General features: G+C 33.5%; 1 protein-coding gene across 22 annotated transcripts in view; it reads right to left on the bottom strand.

The window, feature by feature from the left end:
* Positions 1-1,002: 1,002 nt before the first annotated feature.
* Positions 1,003-22,732, bottom strand: part of SRSF11 (serine and arginine rich splicing factor 11) — a 40,962-nt gene continuing 19,232 nt past the window's right edge. For 2 of the 22 annotated variants that reach the window (XM_039838564.1, XM_039838565.1), the window contains exons 4-14: positions 19,398-19,507; positions 17,209-17,301; positions 16,365-16,414; positions 14,884-15,011; positions 12,946-13,027; positions 8,009-8,140; positions 5,667-5,756; positions 3,673-3,711; positions 3,026-3,121; positions 2,493-2,652; positions 1,003-2,388 (exon numbers count right to left, since the gene is read on the bottom strand). In XM_039838564.1, coding sequence (XP_039694498.1) covers positions 2,191-2,388; positions 2,493-2,652; positions 3,026-3,121; positions 3,673-3,711; positions 5,667-5,756; positions 8,009-8,140; positions 12,946-13,027; positions 14,884-15,011; positions 16,365-16,414; positions 17,209-17,301; positions 19,398-19,507 — 1,178 coding nt within the window. In that variant the 3' untranslated portion in view covers positions 1,003-2,190. Of the gene's footprint in view, positions 2,389-2,492; positions 2,653-3,025; positions 3,143-3,672; positions 3,712-5,666; positions 5,757-8,008; positions 8,141-12,945; positions 13,028-14,883; positions 15,012-16,364; positions 16,415-17,208; positions 17,302-19,397; positions 20,676-21,148; positions 22,589-22,732 lie in introns of all 22 variants that reach the window. The other 20 variants (XM_039838572.1, XM_039838571.1, XM_039838574.1 and 17 more) reach the window with 17 other exon arrangements.

The following is a 22,732-nucleotide window of genomic DNA, read 5'->3' as shown; positions in this document are numbered from 1 at the left end:
AATCATTTACTACTAAATACAGAATAAAACTGTGTGGAGGCAGTATTCACTTGATTTGAACTGGTCATCTGTTAATGGCTTGTGTCCCTGTGCAACCCTACCTTTGATAAAATGTTCACTGAAAAATAACCTAAGTATGGATTCCATTCACTGTAGCATCTTAAATCTGTGAAACTATTTTAAAGCCAAAAATTTCTTAATCCCTTTTGGAAAGTTAGTGTATATTTGTATTCAGAGATTACAAGTGAGGAAAGAAACTAATATTAGGTTTACCCAAGTGAAACTACCAATATTTTACTTGTTTTGACTTACAAAAATGGCATATGGTTCAACCTTTATCTATTAAAAAAGTTTTTATAAGTTTAAACAAATATCATTTGCATTCAACTGTTTAAAAATGCAGTGATTTTTAGGACCATTACTAGAACTCCTTTAACTACAGACAAAATTCGTTTAGATAAAATCTTTAAAAAGTTAACTACAAACTGTAAAAACAATGCTGCTTTTCTCTATGTTTTTAAAAGTTAAAAAAATTATAATCAAACTTGGATTTAAAAGCTGTAATTCCAAGTCTCGTTTACCTCTTAATCCCAGTCCCTTACACTCATTTCATAAATGAATAAATATACTATTTAGTATTATACAGTGGATACATACCATTGACAATTGCTATACTATTCCAGCAAAGGAAAACAGATTTCACTGAAAATATAAATTTACTAGATATAGGTGAGATTATTTGTTTATGGTAAAGTTCAATGCTTTACTCAACCAAATTCCTATAGCCAAGATATGAGAAAAAAAATTACACTAAGAAAGACTGTTTTGGATAGAAATTAAACCACCTGACAATTCTGATGGTAACTAATCATTACAGTGGATTTTTTATATGTAAATATGTGGATTGAAAGGAAAGAACTTGATTTGTAAAATGAATGAGGTAAAGGTCATACATTCAACAGCTTGTAAATAAATACAAATAGTTTTACAAGAACATAAACATAAGTTTAAAGGTTTTATTATCAAAGTCTTGTAAAACAATTTCAGAAACTGTACATCAACATGGCACAGACTGTAGCCTACTTTTGCTTTTACTGCACAAAAGTGAAGCCTGAAACTCCTGTAACTAAGAAAACAGTTGCCTAACTACTTTGCATTTAACATGGAATCACTGTGTGCGTAAGATTACTACTGCAGTAACAGTAACACAAATTTATTGGTTTTATACAACTTGAGATCAAATAAAAAGTACATTATCAAGTACATTTGTCTTATTTTAAAAGCATATGAAGGTCGATTTAAAATGCACTACCCCCTTTTTCCAACGCTGAGATTAAAACAAATTAATAAAAGTGGAAAATTGAAAATCAGGACGAGATACTTTTACAGATGGACTCAGGATAGGCAGCTAGCTTTCACTGATGTAGGTGTGGAATAAATTATTTCAGGAAAAAAAAAATTCCCAAACACCTTATGAAAAAGTATACAACTCTACTCCAAAATATGCTATTTACTCACTGCCAAAGACAGTTTCAATTGAAATCTTGTTTCTGTAATTAAAGCCTAATTAGCCATCAAAAAAGGTTAGTGCATATATAACCTTTCAAAGTTAAACAAAAGCCACAAAAATTTAGCCACAAGGCTTAAAGGATTATCTATTTCAAATGCTTATTTCCAGATGTAACTATAAGAATGTTATTTTGTCATGTCAACAAACAAGACCATAAGTAGATCCATCATGTTGGAGGATTTTAATGACATTTAGGATATTCCTGCCACAATTAACATGCAATCAGTGCATTCCCTACATGGCTCTATTACGGCAATGTATCAAATTCTAGAAATACTATTAAGTGAACTTACTTAATAAAGGAGATCATACAACATAAACAATCCATGCCTGCTGTAGATGCATGCAGCTTTTCATTTTTGTTATGAAGCAGCACCAGAATAGTAAAACTGCTTGGTTACTCAATCAGATTTCACCATGTCAAGAACTGGTTACCCATGTTTCATTTTCTAAAAGCTTTTGGAGGTAAATAACTAATATCAATATCAGGAGCTTTATAACCATTTATAACTCAGAGCTGTATACATCTAGGTTTGAGATGAACAAATACAGCATTAAGAAATCACACAAAGGAATGACACTGATGCACGTATACAGTTGGATTCCCCTGGAGGCAATATTCAGTCACTCATATCCATGTCTTCTTCATGATGGTCATCTCCATTCACTTTGGATTCTCTTAGTGAATCACTAGTTCCCTTTTCCACAGAACATTCTTTTGTTTTAGGGGAACCTGGTTCTGTTGGTTTCTTCTCCTCTTTTTTCTCTTTCTCGCTGTCATACCCCTGTTCCTCTTCATCGTAATCCCGTGTAACCTGCTTTGCCAAGGAGAATAATAAAATAAGTGTCTTCACAGAAAAATAACTTCTTACAAGTACTAGCACCACCCAAAATACCAAAATAAATTAGTTTGTAAACATACTTTTACATCTTTATCACTCTCTGATTTTCTTTCCCGATCCTTTTCCTTATCTTTACTTTTCTTCTTCTTGCTTGTCGATCGTTCTCTTTCATCTCTGCCTCTTTCTTTGTCTTTATCTTTCTTCTTCTCCTTTTTATGTCTAGGATGACAGTAAAATGTTCTAAAAAAAAAGGTGCTTTAAAGAAACACTTGAGAAGTTTCACCTGTAAATGTAGCGCTAAGTTTAAACTTGTTTAGATGGTGAGCTTGACCCAAGCTCACATGATAGAAAGAGTATAGCAAAAACCCAATTTCAAAACTGGATACAAGCTGTGCACAGTAACACAGGCAAGACTGTGACTTGGTTTTATAGGTCTAAAATGCCCAAAACCTCATCAGTGCTTATTATAACACAGTCTCAAGACATAAAGGGAATATACTGGCACATTCAGAAGCACTTTACTGAAAAGAAAGACAAACTCTAGGACAGTTTTTAAAACAAAGACTGATAGCTTCTGAAAAATATAAAAGATAGAAATCCTTAATGTTCTTACCTCCTAGGGGATGGTGAGCGAGATAGTTTTCTTTTAGGAGACCGAGGCTTTTTAGGAGATCTTGTGCCACTCCTGCTTCTTCGCCGTCGTCTCTCTCTAAAACCATAAATGTACAAACTAGACTTTAAAATACAGACATATCACAGCAGATGTGTCTATGATAGAGCTACATTACTTTCAAATCACTACATAAAATTAGAGTTAATGGTAACATTCCTTCTTCAGCAAACCATGTCCCCCCAGCCCAGCTATGAGCAACTAGTGTTTAAGATGTACAGCCTCTTGTCCTCCCTTTAAATTGTGGCTTTCTTTTTTTTTAATATTCTGCTTCTGTTACTATTCTCTAAAGTTACTAGGATTTGCAAGATGACCATATGATTTAGGCACAAACAAAATAGTCAAAATTAAAACTCCCTATTTTCAGTTATCTGGTTTCGGAATGAAGCTTTTTATTTCTTTTTTTTAACCTTTACAGCTATGACCTTCACCCCCCCTCCGCCCCCATCACTAGGGTCCTGGAAACATTACACACAACTATTTATTCACCCAATATTAAGTTTGGCAGGATTGTATACAGCATACTCTTTGCTACTGCTTTGTGTAACCTATCTCCAAATTCCCTAAACGGAAGAGATGCTTAATATTACCTATTATATTTCCATGCCTCTTGACAGATTATAGCACAGCTGCAGATACATAATAGGTAGTCAATAAAAACTTACAGAAAATGCCTTAGAGTGAGATACAATAGTTAAGCAGGTAAGGTGCTTAGGAATAAGTACATTAAATAAAGCAATAAGCAAAACAAACAAACAAACCAAAAAAAACCCCTCCAATTATTAAGGCAAGAAAAATACATGTAGCATGTCCTATCTTTTATGCCCTTTTGCAACCTACCCCTCAGACCTAGTTCGGCATTTATCTCGAGCACTTACATCTGGTTTCATTTTCTTTTTTATACATAATTGGCTCTCTGTATCTGCAGGTTTCCCACCCATGGATGCAAAGGGCTGACTGTACACATTATTCTACACCGCTTAATATATGGGACTTATGGTATTCACAAGGGGTTCTGGAATCAATCCCTCATGGCTACCCAGGGATGACAGTATTTACCTTTTATAAAAAATACTCCTCACCCTGAAAAGAAACCCCATACCCTTTAGCTATCACATCCCAACCACCGATCTACTTTCTGTCTTTATAGATTTACTCATTCTACCCATTTCTTATAAATGGAATCATACAATTTGTGGCCCTTTGTGACTGACATCTTTCATCTCACAAGTTTTCAAAGCTTGTCCATATTTTAACACGTTTCAGTACTTTGTTTCTTTTTAATGCTGGATACTTCACTGTATAGATGTATCATTTTGTACCCATGTTAGTTAATGTACATTTGGGTTGACTTTTTGGTTATTATGAATAATGCTTCTATCACGTACAGGTTCTGTGTGCACATCTGTTTTTATTTCTCTTGGGTTTATCCCTGGGAGTGAAACTATGTCAAAAAACTGTTACCTTTTTAAGGAATTGCCAAATTGTTTTTCAAAGCAGCTGCACCATTTTACATTCACATCAGCAACAGACAGAGTCCCAGTTTCCCCACATGCTCACCAACGCTAGTTATCAGGAGTCTTTTTGATTAACCAACGTTGTATATCCTTTCGTGTGCTTATTGGACACCTGCATATCTTTTTGGAGAAATGACAATTCAGACCCTTTGCCCATTTTTCAACTGGGTTGTCTGTCTTTCTATGATTGAGTTCTAACAATTCTTTATTCTTGATCCCTTTTTGGATATATAATTTGCTATTTTCTACCACTCTGGTTTGTCTTTACTTTCTTGATAGTGTTCTTTGAAATAAAAAAGAACAGAAATTTTTAATTTTGATGACCTCCAATTTATCTTTCTTATGCTTTCGGTGTCATATCTAGAAAACCATTGTCAAATCCAAGGTCATGAAAATTTACTTCTATATTTTCTTCTATGAGTTTCAGGTTTTACATTTAGGTCTTTCATCCATTTTGAGTTCATTTTTGTATACAGTATGATCCTCCTAGCATTTAAACAATCAAGATTAAGAAAAACATCAAAGCAAAATGTGTAAACAAGACTGGAAGAAAATGGAATTAAGCATGGTAGCCCTAATTTCATAAAAATTCCAATGTTAAGTGTGAAAAATATATTCCTGTGGCATAAAGTTTGCAACACTGAATTTTCACTATGGCAGGCTAAAGACAAAACTACTGATCTAAGACACAAATTAGAACTTGCATTGCCTGCCATTATTTTATCAATGAGTCACTATATACAGGGAAAAAATTCTTTTGAGTATTAATATGTGGATATTTTAAATATAACTTACTATAATATAGTAATTCAAATCAAGATCACAAATGTATATAACAAACATAAAAACAGATCTCAGTTGATTTCCATGTTATTTCAAATATATTCTACACCACAAATATTAAGTAAATAAAAAGATGAACTTCAGGTTATTCTTCATAAACTGCCTTTAAGAAATGTCAACAATGAAGTATACATCAATTTACTGGAAAATATCCAGTGTTCACAGCCTACTGATATCCTTGCAAACAAAGTTTAAAATAATTCCAAGAATTCATAAAGCCTTACCTGCTTGCACTTCTGGACCGTCTGGCTGTGCTATAACTTTTTGGTGGTGTTTTGGAACGTTTCTTTTCTTTGTCTTCTTTCTTTTTGTCTCTAATGAACACAATTTATGAATACATTAGAAGTTTCAGCTAATATAAATTTATATAGCACTACAAATAAAAACAAAAGCACAGTGAGATCTAACTCCATTCTTAAAATATGAATGTTATTCTATTAGAAATACAGAAATAACTCAAGTGGTCTTATTTGTGGTAAAAACAACAAATAAACCTATTTTCTGGCTATTCTACATAAAACCTCCCTCCAATAGAACAATGTAGACTATTTGGCACGTAAATAATAAAAGACATTGTTGGCCAGTTTCTTGGTATGTTTGGCATAATCATTAATAGTTATAATAATTGACTCTAGGCTCTTCAACAGTCTTTTTTCTCTCAGCTGATTTGTTTCCAAATCCACTATGGTTCTATGCTCAGACCAAAACCTATAATGCACTACTGAAACTAAGCATCAATATTCTTCCAAAGTATACACCCCATGTTAACCTCTTTCACAGACCAAGCCTACTTTCTACCCTTTTCCCTGCTGCTACTGATTCCGGGCTACTCAGTGCTATCAGAAAAAATATCCCATCATAATGGACTGGTACTAGCGCTTTCTGTAATTTTACTTTTATTTATTTTCCAGAGAATTTTTTCCCCCCTAACATCACCATCTCCCCAAGACTCTAGGCAAAGGGTAAGCAATATATTCATTGAGTGAGAAGTCCCTTCACTCAGAAACAACACATACGTATATGTCCATCCTTAACTATGCTATAATTTTAGAGATTAAAATATCTCTTTTGTTGCTCTAAACTAATTCCTCCACCCTATATTCTTTATTTCATTTCCTCCTTTCTTTGGTCACCCTGCTCCATCAATTATCCTCTCTCTTCATTAAAGTCTTTATCATCTAATTCTTAGCATTACTTTAACAGTCCCTTAAGGGGTCCAGTCACATTTTCTACAAATTGATCCTATTATCAGAAATCCTTTTAAACTTGAAAACATTAACTCCTTGTTCATCACTTTTCAATCCATTCCCACTGCTTCCTGGATTAGGTACAAACTTCTATGTGTGAACAAAAAAGCCTTTTGTCTGTTATTTTGTGACCTTATTTCCTGGTCCTCCTACACCAAAATACTTACTATTTCAAGAACTCATTCTAATTCTGTAAACAATAGTCTCTACCTGAAATCATGCCCCTCACTGGTCTAGTCAAATCTATCAGAAGTTAATGCTAACAAGAGCCCTTCCTTTGTAATTACATTTCATCTCTCTCCTAGTACAAAGAAAGGTCCTTGAGGAAAGAAATGCCTAATTCCTCTTTGTGTGACAGATGCTTCATTAAGCATGCTTATTAGACTGAATTAGCAGATGACCCACTCTGTAAAACATGACTCAAAGCCTTGTTACAGGCTGATCACTCAGTAAAGGTATCCCAGAACCTCTGAGTTATATGCTTTATTTCCAAGAATAAATTTCGTTGGCCTCCTGCTGTTCTTTATTTTAAATACATAATTAAATATATAAATGGATAAAGTAGTATAAAGAGCTGCTTCCAGAAAATTAACTCAGATTTCATAAAGAGATAAAGAACAGCTGCTAAAAAAAAAATGTGTTCTGAAACTGCGTGACAATCATAAAAAAATAAAATCTAGGAACTTTTCAACTGACAGGAGTTCTCTTTCTACTTTAAAGATGGTTCAAATGAAAAAACAGATTTAGTATGCTTTTCTCAAGATGAGGCATACTAATTTAAAAGGTTTGTCCTTAAATAAAAAAAAAAAAATTACTAAATGCATGTTTAAAATGTTATGGTGGGGATATTTGTTTTTTAATGAACCCTCACTTTAACTATCCACTGGTCCCAAATCATGGGATAAAAGCCTCTTGAAGCATAATTCAATCTCTGGCATATAGCAAATCTTAATAAATATTTAAAAAGTGTTGATGATGAGATATGTAAAGATGAATTAAAACATGGCTGTCTGCCATAAACTCTTTGGCTACCATGAGGAAATTCTGGTAGCACTAAATCTCAAGCAGTGGTTGAGTGGAAAGAAGAAAATGAAAGACAACTAAGAATTTTTACTGCAAAGAAATATTACCTAGGCCTTCGGCTCTAAGTAGAAATCTCAAATTTACAAAGAAACACAAGAAAGCAAGTATCAGCCTCATCGAACTTTAGGCCTATCTCCCATTACCATACCTCTTTAGTCATTTAAGGAGCACAGTACTTGGGGTCTTGAGAACTCTAAAATTTGTCTTCCCACCCAATGTTAGTAAGTTTACTATACCTGGTTTTTGATGTGCTCCTTGACCTTCTACCTCTTTCTCTGGAATGAGATCTTCTCCGTCTTGGACTTTTGGATCGTCGCCTACTCCTTGACTTAGAATGTGATCTCCTTCTCGATCTGCTTCTTGACCGCCTAATAAAGTAAAAGAAAACCAACACATATGTAACATGTAAAAAGATTAGTTCTGTTTGCGACTATTTCATCTAGTATCAGAGAAAAGACTCAGATATATGAGCTAACCAACAATACATAGGGGTAACTTCCTGCCACTTGCTGCCATCATTTATTTAGTTTATACAATAAACATTTTTGACACCCTATAAATATGTAACAACTTTTGATCAACCTATCAAATTAATCCTTCTATGCCCACAGAAACTAGAACTCTAAACTTAAAAATACTGCTAGAGGAAAACAAAACAAAAAACAAACCAAACAAACAAAATACCCAATTCATTTGTATCATCTTCCACATTATACAGCATTTTAGAATGTATCTGATTCCTCACTACGCAGGTTAAATCAATTATCAAATACTTATACATGCTTACTTCACACTTTACAGACACTAAGTCATGATAAGCCTATAAAGTAGGTACCATTATTAGTCCCATTTTAGAAATTGAAACCACTTGGCTCCCTTCTACAATTTCTATTTGTTACTCTCTGAAATATCTTAATTCTTTAATTTACAATTTAAGAGCAATGCATGCCTTATTACAGATTTATACGATTCAGTACAAATTGCCTTTTACTCCCATTCCCCTCGCTCTCTCTACACGATTATTTATTTCCATCATGTGACAAAATACTCTCTTCCTTCCACTACTCCACCCCATCCTATATTTTTTTCTTCCAGAATTTAAGTACAATTAACCTTTTGATGGTGTCATTGATCCTCCTTCCGTCTTATTCTCTTCTATTTTAAGATTAAAAAACAAATTGCAATCTTTTGCTTAGACTTAATCATTTAACTTCTAGAAAATCAACTTCTTTCTAGGGAAAATTTTAAATACAGTCTAAACTTTTTGCTTTCATTCTTTCAGAGTGCCAGAGGATGGACATTTTAAAATAGAAAAGACTTATATTCAATCTCATTTATAAGCTAGCAAACTTAGAGCATTCTTTATTTGACCTCTTTGGCCTATTCAGCAAAGAAAAACAATAGCAGTTACATCACAGAATACTTGTAATTTAAATGGAATTAGAAAGTCCAGTGCTATGCCATAGTGTAGGCATGTACATTAAATATAGACCCCCTTCCTTCTTACTGATGTACTAATATAACTTCTGTTGCCATCATTCTCTAATAGCTGTTTCAAAATTTATCACTAGTGTCTTATCAAATCCAATAAATTTTTATTTTAATCAATTCTTAGTTTTGATTATATATGAAAATTATTAACTAAAACAATTCCCTTTCAATAACTTGTCTATATCCTCGGAAATTTTCATGTAATACTTACTTACCTTTCTGTAAGCTCCATAAAGTATATCTATCTTATTCATCACTGTACCCTTGAGCAATTACTACAGTGCCTGATTTCAATAAAAGGTACTAGTAATATACTGAGTGAAATACTGACCCTATAAAATATCAGAATCATTTTCTTAAGTTAAAAAAAATTCGGAAAAACAAAAATTAATGTTATTAGAATTAAGTACTACTCATATTTTGAGGATTTTGGTTTTAAGAAAAATTTAAGTCAATCATTTCAGCTAAACTGAGTTACACATTTTTTCCTACCTTGAATGCACACACATAAAAAAGATGAAGAAAAAAAATCAAAAGCTCACGCTTACAGGTTTCTTTCTAAACAGTGATTAATAATATAAAATAGTTTTTAAAAGCTATTAAGAGGAGGTACCGCATCGATCTTATTTACTATAAGGTCCAGAGAAACTTATTTTTCAAGAGTCATGTACTTCAGAGCCATTTTAACACGCTATTTCTATGAACTTTAAAAAGAAAAAATGAGAAAATCAGGGATTAGCATATTATGTATCTAATTAAATAAAAAAGCCTACTGAAAGTAATGGTCATTTTTATATGCCAAGATGCTTGAGGTACTACAACCTATAATAATTATCTGTTATGATATGTTATTACAAGTGTCTAAAAAACACTTAGTTCAGGGAAATAAATGTTTTCACTACTATTTCCCACTGGTCATATTAAAATAATTCAAATTAAAATTTTAGAGCCCTAGGATGTACTTGGTATATACAGAAGAAAAAGCCATATCCAAAGGAGATAGTGAGCTAAGAGAGCACTGTCCTAGATCTAAGAAGTACCAACATTTCACATAAGAGTGAAATTTTAGCTGTATTTTTAACAAAGAAAAAAGACTTCCTCGGGTGGAGGTGAAGATATGGAAAAAGAGCATCAGGCAGAAAAGAACATCATGAGCAAAAACGTGGAGGCATAAAGAAAATGATGTATTCTAGCAAGTAGTACTGTGGTTCACTGGTTTGGAGTGGTAAATGACAAGTGTGGAAAGAAAAATTAGGGTAAATAGTAAAAAATCCTGAATGCCATTTTAGGTGTTATTTACCACCTTATTAAGGCATTAGGGAGCTTCTCAAGGTTTAACATAGTTGTGACATGACTTTGAGAATGAGACAAGCTGGGGGAAGGTAAGGAACAGAAAATAAAAAACAAATATACCAGATAGGACAGACAACTATGTAACATTTTGTTATATTCTGAATGTCTGTGTCCTTTCCAAAATTCTTATGTGAAACCTAATCCCCACTGTGATATATTTTGAGGTGGGTGGGGCCTTTGGAAGGTGGCTGGGTCAAGAGGGTACAGCTTTCACGAACAGGAGTAGTAATAGGAGTAATATCCTTCTGAAAAAGATCTGAGAACCTCTTGGGCCCATTCCACTACATGAGGACACAGTTGAAAAATGACCCACCATAAACAGGGAAGTGGGTCCCCACCAGTAACCAATCTGTCAGCACCTTGATCTTTGGCTTCCTAGTCTTCAGAACTGTGACAAATAAATCTGCTATTTATAAGCCACCCAGTCTATTCTATTACAGCAGCTGAACGGACAAAGACACAGTCTAAGAAATGACTTGACATGCCATGGGGTCCATAAGGTCAAAATTATTTTCAAAATAATAACATTCTGCCTTTTGCACCGTGTTGACACTTGCATTAATGCTGCAAAAGCAATTGTGGCGTATAAGTGCTGGCATCTCCTAAGCATAAATCAAGGTTAAGTGGCAACTAAACTACCCTATTAGTCACTGTATACTGTATATTTCATTGGCATTTGTAGTATGCATTTGCAGTAAAACAAAAAAATATATCATTTTCACTAAGGATGTCTTTGATGAAGCAATAAAAAATATTAATTTTATTAAACCTAATCCCTTGAGTACTATTAAAGCAGTTTTATTATTAATTAGTAGCATTAAAGCTAGTCCCTTGAGCAATATCCTATGCAATAAAATGGTAGTATGGATAAAATACTTCTGATACTTATTAAACTTCAGTGGCTCTATCAAGTAAGACAGTCAATGAATTTTGAGCTTAACTGATTGCTTTTTCCATGAATCATCACCTTTACTTTTTGAAAGGAAAACTGGCAGACTATGGTTGTCCAAACTTGCATATTTGGCAGCTATTTTCTTGAAAAATGAATGAAGACTATCATTTCAAGGAAAATAATTCAATTTTGCCAACAATGATAAAATCTAAGCTTTAAAGAGAAAATTTTAGAAAACTTGAACTTATCACTATGATTTGACAGCTTCTTAATACTTAAAACGGTTTTCTGATGCCATCTGTGGTAGCAGCACCAAATGTCACTTTTTTGATATAACAAAATGTGCCAACATTTGAAAAGTTGCATAACACAATGAACTGATTACTTTGCAAACCACCAATGCATAATTTTATAAAAGCATGCCTGAGAAAAAGATCTGTTCAAAGTGTAAGGAAGAACAACAGAGCGATTTTAAATATGTAATAGTATATGGAAGGTTCATTTATGGTTTAGGACTACCTATTTCGACCATCTTTTAAGAAACTATCACTTGCCAAGTTTTGATGTTAGTCAAAGACTACTATTTCTAATTATCTCGAAATATTATAACTTTTCCCTTTTCTAACTATGTTCATGTGATTTTCTATATATAGTAACCAAAGTACATCACAGTTAAGTTGAATATAGAATCCTGTATGTCTTCTATTATAAATATTAAAAAGATTTGGAAAAAAGTAAAACAAAGTCACTCTTCTAATTTTTTTAAAGATTTTTTTCAAAGCTGTATTAACAAAAATGGCTTTACTAATCTTTATTTCAAATGACTATTTTAAATTTTAATATGGTCTATATTAAGAGCTATAACCAACATAAACACTCTGGTGTTCTCATATTTTCTCTAAGTATAAAGAGGTCCCAATACTAGCAAGTTTGAAAGCCACTGGTCTAGAAAGAACCTTAAAAATTTATACAGAGATATCCTGTGGAAAAAGAGAATAAACTTAGTCTTACTCTAGGTACGATAAAAGGATGATACTATCAATTAGTTCACCCAGTTATATAAAGAACAATCTCAAAAGAATAGCAGGTTGTCATTTGCAAATAAATATTCACACGTTACATGGGTAATCTATACGACCTTCCAACTTAAGTCTCAGGAACTGTGAAAAGCCAGAACTAGAATTCAAGTCAAAAGTTTCAAGTGCAGTATTCTTTCCATAGTACTAATTCAATTTAGTGCTCAAGTCCCAGCAGGTTCCTATTCCTAGATTTTTTTTGGTTTTAAAGTATCAGTATATTTAGTTCATACCTTTCGTCCATTTACATACTCTGCTAACAGGAGCTAGTAGGTGAACAGGCAGCAAATTAAGAAGGATGTGACATATAGAAATTTTTCGCTGTTAAGTACAACTGAATACCAAAAATGATCAAGCTAACCTGTGCCTAGAAGATGATGGAGTCCTCCTCCTCCTAGAACGTGACCTTGACCTCGAGTGCCTTCGTTTTTCTTCTTTCTTATCTGGATTTAAAAATCATCAAAGAAACAGATTTTTCCCACTCAAGAGTTAATCTAAGAATTTATTTTAGTTTTCAGCTTTTACGTATAATCCTTAAATGTTACAAGTGAGCATTGTACAATCAAAATGTTGAGGCTTATTGAAGTGATGATACAAATAATCCAGGCTTTTGGTAGAACCCAGTTAGACTTTTGATTTTCAGCTAGCCAAAGGTTCCTTTGACTATTTCATTTTTAGATTTGGGAGGCTGTGAAGTGTCGTCCATAAAACAATCTATGAAAAGGGTTAATCTTTCTCATCCATTATTCTTTGGAGATTTCTAAATGAGGAGTTCCTTTTTCCATTCCTAGGTTATACTCTCCCCAATATAGTCACAATTCATCCAGATTAAAACTTTAATTTCCACATGTTTGTATATTAATAGCATCTCCACAATCAACACTTGACTGTAAAATATTCAGTAAGTTCATAATAAACATTTTAAATTCTTGATCTAGCAAAATGTTTCTTTTTTCACCATGTAGCTCTATGCTCCTTTGCTAAATAAATTCATCTATATTTATGTCAAAATGGTTGGTAAGTAGGCTCAATATATTCATGATTCATTCACTGTTCTCACTATACTGAGACATAACTGGATTTTAGTAAGCTAGCCCTCTTGGATCTGTTTGTCTTTCCTCCTCCTCACCAATTTTCAATTGTGTAAGTGTAGGAGATAGATCTAGAACAATTTGTCCCAATTTCCTAATTTTTAAATTACACGTAAGAAATTTCTTTAACTTAGGACTACACAAGAGAATTAAAGCCATTGCATCTATGGACGATCATCAAAGTGAGAGTGAATTCCTTTTTCACATTTAGATTATTTCATTAATAAGATTCAATTTATTGTTAATGTCATTATTAGTAATACACTAACAAAAAAATCTTGGAGAAAAAAAAATTCATAAACCACTTTTAGTCATTCCAGTTATGAGTTTGCAATGAAAACAGAAAACAGTTACTACATGGTGTTCTAAGTTTGGAGTCACACAGATTCAGTTGTGTATTTAAAAGCTCCTACTGCATGCCATATGACCTTGGGCTAATTAATATTTTGTTATTAAGTGAGATAATATACATAAAGCAATTAGTTTACTGAACATTATACTTTAAAATTACATTCCTAATACTATGCCTACTAAAAATCTTCTCATATACTAACAAGTAACAATGAAAAATGAATAAAACGTTACTTAATGGGAAAAAAAATCCAGGACCAAAGATCCAAATGTATACAGGCAGACAATAAAACCATCCATTCCATCTCAAAAATACAATCTGCAAAGAGTAAGATATTTGTTTTTCTTTAAATAAATGGCATAGACAGGAGCATCTTCTCGAGGTACTCTTGGTCAAATAAAAGACTAAAATTAATTAGGCTATTCAGACATAGGCAATCATAAATAATTAAAAACCCAAAAACCATTAATTAAAAACAACGAAAATGTCACTTCAAAGTTTAGATAATCCTAGGCACTACTAACAATTTGGAACGATCGTTGTGTTTGGAAGGGAGGGGAGGGTGCCTGTCCTATATGTTGAAGGATGTTTAGCAATGTCTGTGGCCTTGTACCTGCTAGATACATTGGTACCAGCATTACAACTAGGTGTCTCCAGATATTTCCAGATGTTTGGTGACAACTCCCCACTCACCTCCGAGATCCCTACACTGAAAATCACTCCACTACAAGAATTTTATCAGATTTGGAGAATTAAAACATTATTAGAGTATTAGTCAACAAATTTCCAAACTTACGCAATCATTTTTGCCAACATATAGTTCAAGATTCAACACAAGTGTATAAACCTATTTTACCTGGTTCTATGGCAGCAGAAATTAAGGACTGTGCTTCTCGTACTCTCTTCATGGCTTCCTCTATTTCTTTACTAGAAGTATCTGATTTCAGACTTGGTGAAACAAGACCGGCAGCTACATGATTCAACCTGAAACAGAACCAAGAATTGAAGTCTGAAATATTTAAAAGTGTGTAACAGCATTTCAATATATAAATGTTTCATATAACATCATTTCAGTAAGATATTCCTTTAAAAGGGGGAAGATTCCATTATTTTGGTAAAGCCATTTATAGTACAATACCTTTTTAATATTTACAATGGCATCTGCATTTTAGACTCGACTACATGAAATAAGATATATACCTATTAAATTTTGCTGAACATCCATTAACTTTCTATAAACACATTTTGAGAAATGCTAGTACATGGGAATATAATAATGCTAAAGATTTTTGATTAAGAGAGTTTTCCTTCACGATTTAAAAACCTTCTACATCATCATTCTGTTGAGAAAGAGCTTTAAGTTTACAGATGGGAGGAAAATGAGGCAGAGGCCATTGGCACACAGAAGTTACTCAGGAAATTGCTGACTAGAAAGACTAAAAGATACGCCGTCTTTAGGGTTTTATAGATGTGAAAAAAATTAAGACACCAAATTAAGGATAGTAGTTATTTGTGGGGAGAAATGTAGACTGAAATGGGTACACAGAGAATTAACTGTACTGATATTTTATTTTATAAGCTGGGTGATATGTATATGGTTAGATTTTAGCTGATAATTTAAAAAAAAAGTCCACTAATTATTATAGTCAAATGATTCTGTCCTCCCTCTTCCCATGATCTTCCACTTATAGTGACTTTCACCAATGAAAAAGGATTCAGTTCAAATTTCAAATACCAAGGGAATTACCAATTACAATACCTCATGACTATTATATATACACACCAAGGAGGAAATATAAGTTTCAACATGAGGAGAACTTTTCAAAGCACCTCAAAGAAGTCATCCCATTGTGATATATGCTCCTCCTTTTCTCTAGCATAGTGTCTTTCACTTCTGTTCCCCTCCTCGTCATCACCTAGGGTTCAGCTTCTCTGATCTTCATACTAAGTTCTCCTTGTTATAAGTTTCCATGACACCTCTGTACTTCCTCTAGTTGGATGCACACACTTTACTATATTTAAATGTCTCCCTTCCTGACTAGAGCATATGCTAAAAAGATACAAGTTTATAGTAGGTATTCAACATATGTAGTTTAAATGAATCAACTAACTCCTGTCTCCTGGTATGTTTTTTTATAATTACTTTGCAAAGACTCAAATTACACCAAAACCTTTTATAGATGGGCATATCACTGATTTTTTTCCTTGTTTCAAGAAAATCAAATTTTATGCCTTGAACTAGATTTCTTTTTAGCTATCTACAAAATAACTGTTCTCTAGATATTCATATACTAACTATGTCTATATCACCAATGGAGACACAGAACAAATCCTTACTTGGGATCAACAGTACTCATAAGCTTCAGCAACTGATCTGCAGCAAGAGACTGCAAAACAAAAAATATAACAGTGAGAATACATAAAACAATGATTGCTATTTTAATTTTCAGGACACTGAAATATCCTAGGACAATCTGGCAAATCTACAAAAAGGAACATATTCTAGGCACGATGATGACCAAAAGCAATATAATGTCAGCCAAAGATATATTAGGTTTTCTAGCAGCTACATTAAAGAAAATTAAGAAAGAAACAAGTGATATTAGTGGCTATCATTCTGTATATCCAGGAGTTTTAGCAAACTAAGTATGAAAATAATAAAGCTGAGCAGTCTAGATTTTACAGAACAATTATATCCTACTTATTTTAAGACTTTAAAGGAACAGTAATGCTTTAAAGAAACATGTAAAATGAAACTTAAAATGCTTAGCCAGTAAACTAAATCAAAAGATTTCAACAAAGGACTTCGGGAAAAAGTTTAGCCAAATTACAATGAAACAAAACAAATTTCCAAGTGAGTAAATGACAGGAAAACAAATCATGAACTCATACTGCGCCATCCTTTCATGACTGTTTACTCTGATTCCATACCATACTTACGTGTTAACTTCCTGTGCAACTATGCTCTACATTCAACTATGTGAGAAATTTTTTAATGAGCAAGCAAGAGGCTAATAATAAAATGACCTCTGAAATGTCTTTAACAAATTTATATAAGAAAAAAATACTACACTGTAGAAATGAGTTATCTCCTGCTCTTGAAATGCAAAGTTAGTTAATGAATAAAATAAATTCTTTAACTATAAAAATGAGCTCAAAGTTGAAGGGTATTAAGTTATACCTGAGAGTTCAAGTTTGCTCCAGGAAGCCCAAGTGCAGCAAGGGCAGGATCGAGAGTAGGAGCTCCCAAAGCAGCCAACGGAACAGCGCCAATCTGTGAATTCCAAAATTTATTTATTTAAAATATCATTGCTTTTCCATCTAAAGCAGCAGTCTCCAACCTTTCTGGCACCAGAGACTGGTGCTCTTATGAGAATCTTTAATGCCTAATGATCTGAACTGGAGTTGAGGTGGTGATGCTAGCAATGGGGAGCGGCTGCAAATACAGATACAGCTTCACTGGCTTGCCTGCCCCTCACCTCCTGCTGTGCGGCCCAGTTCTTAACAGGCCACGGACTGGTACTGGTCCGTGGTCTAGGGGTTAGGGACTCCTGCTTTAAAGGGCCAAACAATGCATTTAAAGTCTGTAGGCTATGTGGACTCTGTTGCAACTACTCAACTATGCCACTGTAGCTTGAAAATAAGCATAAACAAATGGGCACAGCCGTGTTCCAATAAAAATAAAATAGGTGGTTTGGCCCGAGGGCTTTAGTTTGCTCACCCCTGCTATATACAATAGCCTCATTTTTCACTTGTCATTACAGCACATTTACCCTTAAAATGAGAATTTATAAAAAGATACAAAAATTTTCAACATATTCTTGTGCCAATTATAAATTATTGCTTCCCAGATCCAAATCCAGTTCTTTGTCTTGCTCTGCAATACGGAAGAGCTCTCTCATAAGCATTTCTTCGACATCTGGCGTGATGTTAAGCTTTACTTGTAGGGGGAGCTGAAATGACACTGACTACGAAAAGGGTTTCTCTTCTTGGTTCCTAGGTCCCCTTTCTGATTGTTACTATAGTGCCAATGTGGGATACCCAGTGGCCTTTACCTCTTATTAAGTTCTAGAGACATCTTCTTGGGCGGGCTTCCTAGCAAGTTCTGTGGCACCTCCGAAAACTTCTCTACTATCCACCTTTTTTGAACAAGGTCTGGAACTTAATCTCATTTACATGGGTTTCTTTCTTGTGTTCTTCCTCAGCTCTGGAAGTGATGGTTGCTTTCTATGTCTGCAATTCCTGTATTTCCTGGAATTCCCCCTAGTAATCTGCTGTTACTAGTTAGTAATGCCTTATATTAAACTTTCCCTGTTCAAATTACTGTGTGGTTTTGCTTCCGCCTAAAATAATTCTAATTAATCAAGACACAAATCATGCAAAATCCTGTAACTTTGGAGGCAGTTTGATCTTCTCTATAAGCACTATACTAAAATTTTATTTTTAATAAATATAAGGTACCAAACTTTCTTTAGTTGTTTACTGAGTAGCTATATAAAAATGGCATCTTAGTTTTTATACAAGTTGACATATCAAAGTTATCTACAAAATAACCACATCCTTGGTTTATAAGTAAAAATGGGGGTTAAGTGACAGTCATACTTAAAAATCTTGGAATTCCCGATCTCAGTCTCTCTCTAAGATACCACAATTCACTTAACATTAATTGAAGTATTTAGACAAAATAATTTAATAGAATGTTGTTACGTAGTTCTAGTTCAGGCTCATAATTCACTTTATCTGTGAAACCACTAAGCAGTTACAATCTTTTTGAGTGGTTACAATACATGTGATATGACAAATCTTTTAATTCTAAAATGGTATGCTTTTCAGTGTTGTTGGGGTTATAAACATTACCCAGTAACATTTTCTCCAACTTGAGTATTTCATCTTCCCCATATCAAACATCTCCATGAAGACTTCATCTTTATTTCAAGCCACCTACTTAATTCAAACCCCAAGAAAGAGCAAAACATCAAAAGGCATTGGCAAAAAAGAAAGAAATCTGAAATTCAACTTCATTTTCTTTCCTGGTCCAAATGAACATACCATTTTTAACAGCATATTCAACAGAAGTCTTATGCTCCATGAGCTTTCCTCCCACCAGTTATACTGGGTTATTTCGAGTCAGTGGCAAAACCAATATACCAGATATTTATGGTCTTCAGAATGTTCTTAAAATGTAAACTTCCAAGAGATTCTCTTTAGTATTTATGATTGTGATATAGCCTTTTACAATAATGTATGCATATGCTATCTATCATTCAGTAAATTAGAATCACAACAGCACTTAAAAAGTTCAAATACATTTAGCTTTATCCACAATTCTGAGTTCCTTTCCATGCTTTAAGAATTCAAAAGAACTAGTACCTGGGTAAGTGGGTTAGGAGTAGGCAGGAGTCCACCACCAGGCAGAAGACCTGCCACTGCATTAGCTGGTGCCAACAGAGACAAAGCCTTAGTCTCATCAGGAATAACTCCTGCAGAGAAACATCCTTGCGTTAGTTAGAACACACCCTTTTGCAAGACAGAAAACACACAAAAACACCCAGAAAATGTCTCCCTGATACACCACCTGAGTTTGTTGAAAGTACTTATGTTCGCTAAAATATAAAGCTTGATTTCTATGATTATTTATCATTAACTTTATGTGAGAATGAAACTTCAATGTGTGAAAATTTGTTTCCTTTTTCTCTACAAATGGTTAAGTTTCTAGAGTAAAAAAAAATAGCACAATACACACTACTTTTTTGTTAACACTGCCAAGATTTCATCACCTGTACTCGATTTTTAAGTCATGAACCAAACGTAAGCAAGCACAGTCGGTTCTCCAGGGGTGTGCTCTCAACTTTCAAAAGCTGTTTTATGAACAACGACTCGTGTCGGCTGCTTCACTATAAAGCACACAGAAAAATCAAGATACACAAGACAAAAAAAGTTTGATTTAGGGGTTAATAATATGGTACAGTTACTATGATTTTCTTTTACACCTACCATACAAATTTTGTAAAAATTAAGAGAAGAAAAGTATGTAAAGGAAATATTCTGTTGGAATCAAGCGTAGGGCTTTTGCTGACTCTTGAAAACGAATATGTTTCTGAAGGTTTCTGAATACACACAGGATGTGTGTTTGGGAGTGAGAGGGAGAGCATACGTAAAACAACATGGCACATTCCTTACCTGTACAGTAAAATGTTTTCTGTTCCAACATGTGCCATGCTAACCATACCGAAAAATGCTGCTATATAGTGTCAGTTCAAAAGCTAACTTAGCCAAACTCCTAAAGCCAAAAACGACATATATGTTTTTAAAGCCTAATCTGTGTATTCAGATAAAATCTAAGGGTCCTAAGACAAATATTTATGCAGACAATTTAAATTCTATCCAACAGCAAAAGCCCTATACAGGTAGATTAATCTGTTAATGTGCCCAAGCCCCCAAAATGAGAGTTCAATAATACAATTAAACTACATATTTGCAAATACCAGTAGTATTTCTGTAATACATATTAAGAAACTGCATCTCATCATAAAACATACAATATGTACAGGGCACTTAAGAGAAACTGGATAAGCTGCAGAAGAAAACTGTTGGGTGGTATTTTCAGCAGGGCCTGGTATATAGTTCAGGCTGAACCAGGGAAAAGAACTGTAAAACACAACAACAAAAAAGAAAAACCACTGTTAAATAAAGGTAATGGTTCCTTCCACCTATACTGAGAAGTGCCGATAATATAAACAAATGTATACTACACAGCACTGTTATCTTGCTTGTGTCAGAGCTGTCATCAATTTAGATACCAAGAGTTATGGAGGGAGGGGGAGGGAGAAGATCATTTAGATATAGGGCATTAATGCATCAATATTAACAAACCTACAAAGATTATGGGATAATCTTGCATGCAAAATTATGTCTCAAGAGGATAATATTAAATACCAACATCTTACTCAAATTAGTGCATTTGCAACATTCTGGCACACTAAATCCTCTTGAATTAATTGTGAGACACCTGATAGAAGATCTGCATCCATTAAAAAAAAGTCATGCATCTGATCCTCTGATTTAAAAAAGACTATTTAAAAATAAAACTACAATTTAAAAATAGCAATGAGGCCCCTCACCAGTTAATTTTCATGCGTCAAGAGAATTTTTTTTACTGCTGCTTTGATAGAACCATGAAATACTGCATGAATGTGTAGAAATGAAAGAAAAAGAAACAGACAAAAGAAACAAACATTAACCAAGGAACCTAAATAACCCCCAAATCCATTAAGAGTTTCTTCTAAATCTGGCTATCTCAATTTTACCAATAAAGACTATTCCTTACCGTAGACTTTGTGTCTATATTGTTCTAAAACACTGACCAAGAGCCAACACCAACATGTAAGAGCTAAACTACAGTGAATGGTGACAAAGGGATTGAGTACATCAGTTATTTAGTGAAAATAACATTAATACAGCATACCATACCAGTAGTTAAATATACCACAAAACAGATTCTGGAGCTAAGTTTTTCTGTAATTCTATATACACTCCTAAATATTTCACTTTCAAAACAAATCCAGAAAAATTATCATGGTCTAAAAATATTTATAAAAGCCAGTTATATGATATACTGTATCATGTTCCGGACTTAATACTTAGCCAATAAGAATTCTTTAAAGACTAACTAATGTTTTGCACATTACTCACAGTATTTGACCCTTGTTCCAAAAACTATCATCTATATTTTACTTATCCTAAATTTGAATTCTGTAACTCTTCTCTTGGTGATAAGTTTCATCCTACAATAGGTACACTGATATAAAAGAAACTGCTTAATCAAAACACACTAAATCAATGGTTTATCAGCATATATATTTTAAAATCTTAAAATTGGGCTCACACACTTTAATATCACCGAGATAGATGTACTATAATACAGCATGCCTTTAACCCATCTATGAATGCAATTTAATTTCTTTAGAAAACCACAGAGGCAATTTTTCTAAGTTTTAAGGACTAGACATTTCACAACTTTTACAAGGTATGGTGTAAATGTTCACATTGATATTCAAAGATCTGAAATAGCATCTAAAGTTAACAATATCAAGATTCTGCTTCCACTGACCAGTTCATTAAGGAAAAAGGGAAAGCATTTGAATTCTGGTCAGCATATATGTTGAATTATTAACTTAAAATCCAGTAATTTTATATTTCAGCAATTTCTTTGATCAAAATTTATAGTTACCAAAAAGCAAATAAACTAACAGTACATTGGGAACAAACTAATTATAAAATACGCCTTAGAAAATTTTACAAATTGGAAATAAAATAGTGCCGTCTTGTCACAGTGGCTTTTTTAGATCCAAAAACCCTGCTCATTATTTTTCTGTCAAATTACTTAAAACAGCCTAAAATGTAAAAAGAGAGAAAATGTAGTTAACAAATGGTTACACCAGGAAAACACTTGGGGGACTTGAGTGCTTGCTGGCCTTTAGTTAATGTCTAGAATCCCCTGTAGCTGCAGAGGACCCACTGTTTTTCAGTCATCTGGAAGAGTTTTGCATTTGCCTTCTCCACTACAAAAATCACACACACAAATAACAGAGAGAAGAATTTATTATTTAGAGATATTCTAGAAAATATAGCAAGAATGAACAAGAAAATCTGGCATAAAAACAAAATACCCAGTGCCCATCTGGCACCTAAGCTATAGGAAATCT

Source organism: Pteropus medius, unplaced genomic scaffold (genome assembly GCF_902729225.1).
Source record: "Pteropus medius unplaced genomic scaffold, Ma_sr-lr_union100, whole genome shotgun sequence".
In the NCBI taxonomy this organism is placed as follows: domain Eukaryota; kingdom Metazoa; phylum Chordata; class Mammalia; order Chiroptera; family Pteropodidae; genus Pteropus; species Pteropus medius.
The sequence above is the reverse complement of the archived record's forward strand: the minus strand, read 5'-3'. Positions and strand labels throughout refer to the sequence as shown.